General features: G+C 39.1%; 1 protein-coding gene across 1 annotated transcript; it reads right to left on the reverse strand.

The window, feature by feature from the left end:
- Positions 1-1,624: 1,624 nt before the first annotated feature.
- On the reverse strand, positions 1,625-3,996 carry LOC149116478 (uncharacterized). The gene is made up of 2 exons (XM_089283766.1): positions 3,818-3,996; positions 1,625-3,241 (listed from the first exon to the last, which is right to left on the reverse strand). Exons 1-2 carry the CDS (start codon positions 3,986-3,988, stop codon positions 2,903-2,905), a joined length of 510 nt encoding a protein of 169 aa, XP_089139892.1. The 5' UTR covers positions 3,989-3,996; the 3' UTR covers positions 1,625-2,902.
- Positions 3,997-12,065: the final 8,069 nt, after the last annotated feature.

Genomic DNA, 12,065 nt, shown 5'->3' on the forward strand with positions numbered 1-12,065 from the left:
TTCCAAGGCCTTGCAGCTGTCGTTCAAGTCGTCTGTTTCGTACATTCGGGCCAACTTTTCGGTGCTGGAAACGTCGGCAATTCAATCAGGATGGTTTTTGGTAGCCTCATCATGCGCCATCGTCGCGTAGTTGCGGTCAGTTGAGTCCACTTCAAACTTGAAGCTGCTCGTTTTGGGGGTCCTCGGACCCTGTCGAACTCTTGTACAAAAGAAGAGGACGACGTGGAACAATACGTTGCGTAGAAGAGAAAGTGGGCTGCTCAAGGCGAGAACTTTCGACGATTTTAGTCGCAGCAAATCTTCGCTTTCAATCGCTGGTTTGTGTTTTACGTTTCCTTTTCCTTGACGCTTCAAGCTAACTACCGTCGCATTCAGCATTTCGTTTGACCTTTTAAATCTTGGGTCGGAAGTGAGCTTCAGGTGTTCAGTGGCGGTGCATTCTGATATCTTTCAATGCCGTGACGAAAAACAAAGGAGTGAAGATTTACTGTACACATCTCTGGACTTATTTGTGTCTCTGCGTAGAATCTGCGAAGGTTTGTATCTAGTTGACCAAGCGACATATGTGTCCAGTGGTGTCGGTATTTTTTTCTCACTACACCAAGCTAAATTCAGAAACGAAATAATGGTAATACCATTTAGTTTATAGACAATGGGAGACTGATGTTTTCAATTAACCATGTTTCAGTGTAGTTGTAATGTTTTTGAAATGAAAGTTTCGCGAAAATGTTCGCGTCTGCGATTGTTTTGTTGATTTTGTAATTAAATGTATGGTTTTCGGTAGGTTTAAGAAATGCAACAAAAAACAACAACAACATCAACCGAGATGTTTACCTTTAAAAGCTGTCACAGACCAATTTGTGACTGCTTGATGGAAAGTCAACGCCAAGAGAAACATTTGGCTGGTCTTCCCTACTTTCTTTTATTTACTGCATTCATTTCCGAAACTTTTACCAAAGGAACTCGCACCCGAAACTCGACGAAAATTTTGCAGCTAAAATGAAACTGCACATGTCATGTTATTGAAGCACGGCCGTGCGTAAAATAAACAAATTGACGTCAGTTTTTCATGCGTTTGTCGTGTTGTTGATCATGAATTTCGTCATAACATTGTCAAAGCAAGAGGCGATGCCGAGTGAATCTGCAGACTACTAAAAGATTAAATCCAACTCCGAAGCAATACCTTACATTACTATTTTTTCTGAAGTCTTGGAAGCTACAATCATTGAAAAACGTCTTGGGACAAATTTGCACTTTTTGGCGCTTTTGCACACGAGTCCAGACCACAGGCGACCCAAGCTCATGATGCAAGGAGTGTTATCATAAGCTTGGGCCGCCTGCGCCCAGAACACAACGTCACCTTCAACTCCAGGTCAAAATGACTGTCGACAAGTCCAAAGTCTCGGCGAGGGAGGAATCAACAACTTTTGAAAGTTTCAACCTCGCCTCGTACATCCTCTTTTTAAAATTCAGCAAATCACCAATGGTTGCATCCACCCTCTACTTCCCACTTCCTCCAGAAAATGTTACATGGGAAATTACCCTGGCGAGGGAAAGAGTGGTAATGTCTTCGGCAATAATAACACCATAAGCTCAGTATGCAAAAAAAATAAACTCCGTTCAGTTTGAAAGTCAAAATGTTAATTACATTTATTTCCTCTTATCTGTGTAATATTATTATACGGTTAGCTTAGCTCAGCGTAGGTACAAGATGAACGAGATCTGCACTGTGATTGGCTACCCAAGTAAAATATTGCCCATTTGGAATTACACATTTATATTCCGCAAGAAAATGGTCCTCATTATGCTAAACGAAATTATTTTGTGCTCACTGATCGCGAGGACGAGACGGCCACGTATTGACCAGGTCCCTCTTTTTTGGACCGAGACGTATGGGGGTCCATAATGATGTGTTGTCCACTGCTAATACACCTTCCCCTGAGTAAAAGGTGTTTTAATTTTGTGTCAATTATAGGACTACAATTATACTTGTTCAGCACCTTGTTTTCATTCTTTAGTGTAGAGCTAGATACTGGTTTTTATCCTTGGCAAATTATACATGACTGGATTTATGAAAACCGTAACAATACATTGCACCAAATCACCCATATTCATTTTGATTTCACGGCTCCTAAAGGCCGGAAAATAACTCTACGATATTAAAAAATAGAGAAGAACAAGAAAAGGAAGATAAGAGAGTGAAGGATAAAAAAAGAAGACTGACATTCCGTTTAATTTTTATATTGTCTACTTCGGAGAAATTCGCTTGATCAGGGCGCGATATCTTGAACACTGTTTTCATAAATCCAGACATATATACCCGTGTGTGGTACTGTGGATACAAAACATGAAAAAGTATTACTCATATATATGGTTCGGGAATGTGTATATATTCACTTCTGGCCCGCCTGTACAAGGATGTCAATCACATGTTTACAAAACCGAAATATGTGGAGATACATATCAACGCCAGCAGCTCCAGACAAATTATGAGATGTCCTCAGCGGACAAATACGGCTAGCACGTCAGCAATTCCAACATTTACCGCAAGGTAGAAGGAAATAAATTAACACCGGAACTGAACGATTGAGTGACCGAACCCTCATCTGCATATCCTTATCTGATAAAGCACTACAACTCGTAAATTGCTATGACAATCACGAGTTAAAAATGGAAAAATTAATTTGTTCCTAAAGAGGCAGCCTTTGCCTTTTCACATGGTTCCAATGGCATGTACATGTAAGCCGGGGAGAATTCAAGACGGCAATGCAAGTAAATGAAACATTTGCTTGGGCGGAGAAAAATTAATGACGAATTACCTGACTTTATATTACCTCTCGAATGAGCACCTTCTGAACATATCTAACGAAATTATTTGTCACTTCAATTTCATACAGTTTATTTACGTACCGTAATCGATCATAAACGAGGTTGTCGCCAGTTTGCTGTATTGAATATTGGGCTGAGGAGCGCGTTTATCCCACAGACATACAGGGTGACTCGTGACCAGCAACCAACCTGTATCGGTGGGACAAGTAGTGTACCATCTGAGAAATTCAAAGTAGCGATCAAAAACTACTGGTCCGATGATGCCAAAGTTTACGAATGGGGCATTTTTGAGGTCATTCCAAGGAGACGAGATAAGGTTTGCCTGTGAAAACCAGTCCATGTTGTTTGTGCCCACAGCACTGAACTTGAGTGCGACGACTTCAACGCCTTTCTCGTACAAAACCACGCGAACCTGAAATTGCAGAGGAATTCATATCACATTGCTTTTCCAAGAAAAATCCATTTGCTATCATTCCACAAGCATGGTGCAGTCTCTCTCTCTCTTTGCGATAACTAAGCGGATGGCTTTGCGCAGGATGACAGCTTACACGCTAATCAAGCGCTGTGCTGTACTGTTCACACGTATAAGCAATAAATAGTACCTTGGGTTACTGGGAATGTTAGGTTTGCGTAACCAAAAAGCAGTAGGCAGTCGTGCAAGAGAAGCGTATACACGTAATATATCAAACAAGAGAAACCTTGTTTCACCAGATTTAAAAATACTCAGAAGTGAGTTCAAATTACGGTGCCCAGCGGAAATGGTTTGACGAACTGCGGGGTGTTTGGAAATAAAACGTTATTATGAGTGTTTGACAGATCTTCTCAATCAAAAGTAAAACTAAGGAGAAAACGGACACACAAAATCATAAAAACTCTAAGCCAATTAGGAGGTGAGCCATTTAAACACTATCGGGCTATAATCCATTGTTCAAACTTTTTAAATTCTTTACGATTTTGAGAAATCTCCTTTACTATTATAGTTCATTGCCTGTTGGGGTTGGAAAGTTTGCCAGTTCATAACAATACGGTTTTTATAATGTCCGTTATAGGTTGTAGTTGTGTCTAGTGCATCATTGATATTTTCAGAATGGGTGTGAGAAGACGCCCACAACTGACCCACGTCTGGCGGAGAAGCGCCACCGACAACTTTGAATACCATTGTCCAACCTGTCAAAGTGACATTTTCCAATTCCAAAATTACTGTATGGAATGAATACAGGGAACTTTAATATTGCCAACTGGTTTGTTTACTGTAGGTGCCAACGTAACCTCCGAGTATGGAGAGATTCGCAGCGGGTGCTAGGCCATTTACTAAGGTCTTAAATGACACGAGTCCTGCATTCTGCTTTGATCGACAATGAAAACCATGTAAACCATGTTTCTTGTCTAAACATATGTTGAAATTCACGGAAGACGGAAATAAAATAGAGCTGTTACTGAGATTAAATCTGTTTTTGTTCATCATGTTTGGTCAGAGTTAACAGAGAGAGATGGTTATGAAGCACGGTAAACTTCAAAGCAGAAAGAAAGATTTGGTATGACATCCATTGCGTTGCACCCCATGTGTTTCCATGGTAACCACTAATTCCAAGAGCAAGTGACTAGATTATCATACCATACTACAGGGACTCACAGCTACTGCATATATTTCCAACCAAACTGAATAAATGGTTAAAATAGGTTTGCCCTTGGCGATTAGAACATGGAGGGAAAGAAAATCTTGTTTGCCCAGACTAGATAATCAGTCACAGTCCTGAGTTGATTTGTAAATGAGCCCGTGTAGCTATAGCCAAGTAAGCCTGATTAGTGCTCTAGTAATCCCTCAATAATGACAATGGTAAAACGACATACATGGTATGTACTAATATACTTGAGTTTTGGCAAAAATCGGCAAGTCTGCATTTGTCGCACAAGTCTACAGGCCTGAATGTCTGCAAGCTTGGTGCTCTACCGGTCGGTGTAGGTGCGTATCAACAAATTCACAGGTTCGCAGCATTTATTTGTCGCACACCACATATTTTCTTTCCTTTATTTTCAAGCCTTTTCGACATATTTAGAAAAAAGGGTTTTGGCAATTCGGTTTTAAATAATACAAATGGAAAAGTGGTTGGAGACGTTTTCAGGTATCTAGAGCAGACAGTGATAGTCTAAGATACACTGATCAGGTCTCCTCAGGTCTCAATTACTAGGGATTTATATCGATGATTGTTTTGGTTCATTCATTTGTTTGTTTGTTTGTTTGTTTGTTTGTTTGTTTGTTTGTCTGTGTTATTCATCCTTGATAAGTTTACTAACGAACAAGAAACCGTTTTGCGAAAAAGATGTTAAAATACCTCCTCCATCATTTGTCTGATCACAGTACACAGGGAATGATGACAGACCGTGGTTGAGTATGTTGTAGACTCCAGTTGTTTGAGGAGCATCAGAACAGTCATTTACAGCTAAAAAAAATTATTCAATTGGTCAGGAAAGGCTAAATTAGGAGAAAGAAAGGTGGCAATAAATGATCAGTGAAGTATTGGTTGACTTTATATTTTTGATTACCTACGAACTAGAAAAGCTGAACTGATTGGCTTTACGGCGAGCCTTACAAAAATAGTAAAAATAATGAAGTCTTTCCCAGACAAAAGGTCACTTTTATTCGTGATCGCCTACTTACATGAGTGCCAGTAGATAATGTATATTTGCTTCCTTGAAAAGCACATCTCTCCGTGCCCATATCAACTGGTGGTTACCTTACACATATCACCCTCTATCAGTCCCTACCTGCACAATCACGTCCATCTCCAGTGTAGCCCAAACTACAGGTGCAATTAAAGGACCCCTCAGTGTTAACACAATCAGCATTCACAGGGCAATCATGGCCACCATTGGTGCATTCATCAATATCTAGATCACAAATAGGATGGCTTCGATCAAATTATCTAAACACGAGGTGGTTACCTCTTTACGGCCCTGGCTATTTTATGAACATTAGTTAATCGGCGCTTATTTTTGGCGGGAGTGTGACTTGCTATGGAAGAGGAATATTTATCGAATATGTTGGCGTCTTTTTGATCTGATTACGACAAATTTGATTGCATTAACAGAATGCCGTGTGATCATATCAAACGGTGAAAAAAGCAAAAATAAAGAGTCTGAACTTAACAAAACTTGAACACTCTACAATGAATCACAAAGAGCTTACAAGTCCAAGCCAAACAGGTAACCGGTGGAAAGGAGAAGGTTAACCTCCGCTTGATTGGCAATTATTTTGCTTCTCACTCAAGTCTCTTTCATGATCTCTCCTGTCTTCAATGTCGCTGTATGTAAAATAAGTTTGAACTGAACTGTCTTCAAAACTCATCTAACCTGAAAATAAGTCAACTAAAAAAGGTATGCTCCAATCACCTTGACTGCAGCTCGATCCAGTGAATCCTGCCGGACAGATGCAACGATAACCTTTACTGGTGTATCCAGCTTGACAAGTGCTACTCTCTACACAAGCGCCATTGCTACAGGGACTCTGGTAAAGCAAGAAGAGAAAATTAAGATGAAAACTCCGTACTGACGTAGCTAACAACTTTTTTGCGTGGAAAATGCTAGTTTTACCATCGACCCTTTTTGGCTTTTGTGGTTTGGCATTTAATTTCTTCTAACAAAACGCAGATATACCATGACGACTCGAAATTGCGTTCTTTTGCTCAGAACTTGTCGTTTATATTGGTAAACAGTTAACTCCTATACTGCCCAATGCTCGGGGACAAAACAAAATCATTGTTCTAAAAATACCAACGAAACTCAGATAAACCTTGATTACTCGAGTTTTTGTTTGTTTTGCCCAGAGCCTCTCGTTTTCATTGGTGAAATAGTAGACTACCATACTGCCCTTTGCTTTGCCCGGGAACAAAATCAAATTCTAAAAATACCTGCGTTCCCCGATAGGTAAATCCCATACGCGGCAGCAAATCTTCCGGATGCAGTACCTCATCCGACTTGCTTATCTCACACAAGTATTGATGATTATCGTCCAAAGGTCCAACGTTAAAGTGCCACTGAAACGAAATTTTCGTATGTGAGATTTTTGCTTAGTAATAAAGTTTCAACCTTACTTGGAAACACTGCAGACTTTTTTTTCGCATACGGTAAGCGAAAACTGCTTTTTCAGCCGTTCGAAATTGGCTGGTTAAGCCCAAAATTGGCGGCCATCTTGGCGCGGCCAAAACAGCCTAGTGACGTCACTGGTTGTATTGCTCTCATGCCGCGCTGAAAATTTAGAGTGATTATAGGAGAAGAGAATACTGTTCGAAGCCCCCCAAAAAACATCTTAAGGACATCTCAGGGCTGTAAAGCAGATAATAACAGTAGCCTTAGACATGAAGAGGTGGAGAGTCGATCCTGGGGCTTTTCAGTCTATTTAATTGGATATTTTATGTATGCAAGCAAACGAGTGGGAGTTCTTAGATCGCAAAATGATCGGGACTCTTAGTGAAATGGCCAGCACTCAATTAAACAATATCTACACTCATAAAGTTAAAAGACATGAAAATAAGAGAAAGCGGCTTTTGAAAATATTATCCGGAGTGCTGCTGCACGAATCGTAGCAACAACGTTTCGAGTTTTCGAGTCGCTTCGCTTCGAGGAAACCGGACGCTTTGTGAGTTTCACCGCGGACGAGATTGTGCCACAGTGACCTTTAGTCTAGTTGTATCTGCTACATCCTACAAGTTATCACAACAGCAACAATTTAAGAAACCCTCTTCTTTTATATGAGGGAGCGAATTTAAACTATAAAGGTAAACTTAGCTGCCATAACCCTACAATTATATGTTTTCAGGAAACGAGAGAAAGCGTGACAATGTCGGCGGCGAAAGGTCATATATGCAAATTAGTTCAAATTCTGTTTAATAAACCTTCGACTAAATAATAAACTAGTGACGTTTAACGAATTGCTTTGAACTTGAATACTATTAAATGAAGATCATAGACATAAGTATGTGCTAAAGAACTCCAAGTTATCCATCGGCCGTGAAATATTACAATTGGGAGATACGTGTAAAAGAGACGCGAAATTCCCGCTTTGTTTACACTGATACGTATGCGGCGATAAAGCAAACCCTGCTGCGGATCACAATTTTCAAAGATACATTTTGTCTACCACAAGAACTCTCACTTATTAGTATCATAAAAAGATGCTCTCTGTGTGCAAAGAAGTACTCGACTCAAAGCTTGTGGACCGTTAATAACTTCATGATTGTGCGGATGGCTGATGCGCTTACGGCTTTTAATGCAGCAAAGTTGCCGAGGATATATTCGAACCTTGTTAATAGACCTTAGATAAACGTGAGAATCCAAATTTCAGAACCAGGCTGAAAACAGACGACGAAATATGGTGTTTAGGCTTCAGGACGTGATACAAAAGTTGCCACACTCGTCTTCGAAATCTCCAATCGAGTACTCAAGATGTTCGAAAAGTATACTGAGCTGTTCTAATCTGTAGCATTCATTTTGGTGAATCTACATTCTTTGGCGCCCTCCAACGTTTATGATGTGTATTTCCTGTCAAGGCTGGACAGAAATTACAAGGTAGGAAACTAGTAGGTATCGACAATATGAAGAATAAACTTAAATGAATCAAGTGAAAACAAGAGAGAATCTTAAGCGCTTCCTGCGTGAATACAACCAGTGACGTCACAAGGTCCTTAAACTCGGTTCCAGAGCCCGGACACAGTTTTGCTCCAAAAAGTCGATTTCAGCAGCTAAAAAGAGCACTTTCCGTTAGGATTTGACAGAAATAAAGTTCACCATTATTTTAAGCACGTTTGAAACTATAAATTGGGCTAAAAAAAGAGAGTACGAAAATTTCGTTTCAGTGGCACTTTAAAAGACAAACAATTTGGCTCGATGAAACATCTGATGTTGCAGATGTCTTCTCTTGTTGTGTTGATATTTATAATCACGTGATTAGTTAGTGCTCTGTCCTGAACTGGTTGGGAATACTTTAGTTGACGGCATTCTTGAGCTGAAATGGAATGAAATACCGAGACGTTTTCACCATATCTTTTGCGTGTTGATTTTTACATTGTGTAAAAGCCCCCGTTATTTTTGATCAGTTGGGATTTGTTTATGAAATTAATTCACAGGCCAATCGTGATATGAAATTAAAATTCCTTACTTGTATGTGTATCGACCAGACAATCGCTCTCCTATGACACAGGCCTTACAGAGTGTTGATCTACAGAGCCTCTAAAACTCGTGTGCTGTCTCATCATAAATTCAAGTTCCCTAATTACTGAAAAGCATTTGATTGAGGAGTCTTTCGAAACACATCGCTGCTTTACACAATTTGTTGCTATTTGTGCTTTGACAAGGTTTGATCTCTGAGAACTTTACCGTTACTTAATTACTTCTTTATTGTTCCTTACTGCAGACACTTGATTTGTTTCTCTCCACAAATAACGGGACCACTTGAACCTAATTTACTCAATACTGCATAGAAAATTGTTTTATTTAGAACGATTTTTTTATTTAGCCTAACTCAAAATAGTTTAGCACTGAATATAGGCAGTGTCGAGTGTTCGATGAAAACTGAACAGTTGTAGCCATAGAAAATTAAGCGCGTCACTGTGGTGTGAGGGTGCAATTAAGTTGATTCCTCTGAAATAAAAATGCGAACAATTGTTTTGAAACTTTCCCTCGGTGTTCCCTACCAGGCACTTTATCGAAAAATACAATAAAAAAGGTCACCATTTTCGCTAAAGAGTTATGATGGGCCAATCTTACCCCATTTATGCCTAATCACGCGCGTTATTTCATCAGTTGACCTTACATTTTGCGGTAACTGAAAGCAAAGGTTATTAAAGCAAACTTGAAAAAATCTTGATAGGTAGAAAGTGTCGGGCGAATTGAACAATGTAATATATAATTTATTGCAAAATCACACAATTCTAAACAACATTGATTCAAAACGTTCCTAGAACCGCTGTTTTCGAGGTCATAATTGGCATCCTCGCGTATCGGTTTTGTGCACTCTTTTAGCCAGGGCGAAAAGAGGCGCCCTGCTTTTAGCTATATTTCTTTTCCTTTCGAACCATGTTTTCCTTATTTTTTTAACTTAAAGAGGATAATTTTGTACACGAAATTATGCAATAAAAAAATGTAGATCACCATGCTCGTTTAAGAGAAAACGAGCATTTATTTCACTGTCGAGCTTAGCTTGTGGGATATCTCTTACTTTGTGCACGTGCACGCGCATGAGCGCGCGCTTATGACGCGAAAATCGTGCGCAGTAGGGATACGCAAAGTAATACTGAGCAATCACCTTTTTTACCACAATTGCTAGTAATCTCGCAATCTGATTGGCTAATTTGCCGTTGTCGATAAGAGTTCAGGCAACGCTTCTCGCGTCAATGCGTCACGCAATGTCTTTTTGGACTCACCTTTGCCTTTTTGGACGCACTCTGTTACGCCTCGTGAGCCCACAACATTTTGACCACTGTGAAGACGCGTATCGTCGTCGATAAGAGTAAAGACCACGCTAAACCACATTCGATTTGTTAAATCTCCCTCTCTCTTAGCTAACACTCAACGTAACCCAGAATATCTTCCTACCTTCACTCAGCGCCGAACAATGAAGATGCCAAGCCATACATATGACCATAATCGTCCACATCGTTTTGAGTAGATAATAAGCGACTAACCGTCTTCTTGAATGCGTTAGCCAGCTTTCATTAACTAACTCCAAGAAAGGCGAACACCCAGCAACATGCCGAATGGGAAACACACCCTTTGTAAACCTGGATCAGTAAAAATCTTCAGACAATAAGATTCAAACAACAGACTGATCTTAAGGCAAGGACAACAGCAACAAAATGGAGGTGAAAAGAACAGACAGGTCCAAACTGCGTATTGCCTTCATTTACCAGTTACGTGCATTCTAATTGTAACTGCGAAAACATATCCAAAACAACACTTTCCCGCCACCTGCAAACTCGAGCATTCAGTTAAGTACCCCCCGAAGCAGGATAACTATGTTAAATTAGGCACCTTGCCTTATTCAGTCAATAACGCTAGTGCAGGGAATAAGTTTGCTCCCAATTAGAAAGTCACTGGCCAGAAAGTATAAGTTCCGTTTTCAATGATACCTAGAGGTTAATTTTTCTCTCATTAGAGAAGACATAAGACAAACTCTAGGCTTTTGAACTAAACCGTGAGTAAACACTGATCTTCAATGAAGCCAGGTGTCTTTACATAAAATCGCAGATCACCATACGTCATAAATAGATGCTTACGGCCGGGCATCTTTTGTTAGGAAAGATTTTCAAAGGATTTGATAACATCACATTACTAAGGACTAAAAATATCTTTTCTAAAGAAGAGTGATTTGGTTAGCGACTGTTAAGTTGTGGGTTACTTAATTTCAGGACATTTTTTAATTAGAAATCACACACCACACAAACGTTAACTGACTCAAAAGCCTTTAGATTGTCTTTCTTCAATGAAACCATGATGACACCTCAAATACAAACAAAAATAAAAACAAAAACAACTCATAATTGACGTAATCGATTTTTTTATCAAGTGATTTTCTTCATTTCCTTATATAAATATATTTCAAATTTGTCAAAAGCGAAGCTAGTTTGCATAGATTACAATTTAAAACTTTGAATAAGCCTCGCAAGAAAAGACTGTTATATACAAGTCTCCCTGTATTGTTCTGTGAAATGAATTCAGTGTTTTAAAATTATATTAACAGTACCCAACGAACAAAAAAACAAAAACGAAACAAAACAAAAACAAAACAAAACAAAAACAGAAACAAAAACAAAAACAAACCAAAACCAAAACCAAACCAAAAACAAAAACAAAAACAAAAACAAAAACAAAAACAAAAACAAAAACAAAAACAAAAACAAAAACAAAAACAAAAACAAAAACAAAAACAAAAACAAAAACAAAACAAAGCAATGCAAAAACAAAACCAAAACAAAAATCTTTGTAACCGAGGTGTACACGATCTTGGAAGATAGGAAGGGGACAAGAAAAAAAGGGGGGAGATTAGATGTTTTGGGAATTATAACTCAGACCTAATCAAGATGATGACGGTATTGATGCACTCCTGGGCCTATAACGCTTAAAAAATACAAGCAATTTTTGTGCTTCTTTCGAAACACAACACATTGATCGAAGAAGAGGAGTAGAATATATTGGCTCGGTCCGAGACTTAAAACGGAAAATACTGGAGTAGAAATACAATG

The sequence above is a fragment of the Orbicella faveolata genome, unplaced genomic scaffold, assembly GCF_042242905.1.
Source record: "Orbicella faveolata isolate gen_17 unplaced genomic scaffold, um_ofav_v1 contig_12, whole genome shotgun sequence".
NCBI classification, from domain to species: domain Eukaryota; kingdom Metazoa; phylum Cnidaria; class Anthozoa; order Scleractinia; family Merulinidae; genus Orbicella; species Orbicella faveolata.

Bases quoted from the DNA above. Each gene is read 5' to 3' on its own strand.
- LOC149116478 (XM_089283766.1), bottom strand. From the start codon at position 3,988: ATGGTATTCAAAGTTGTCGGTGGCGCTTCTCCGCCAGACGTGGGTCAG. The intron at 3,242-3,817 runs GCAATGAACTAT...CTGCAATTTCAG, and splicing joins AAACTTTCCAACCCCAACAG to GTTCGCGTGGTTTTGTACGA.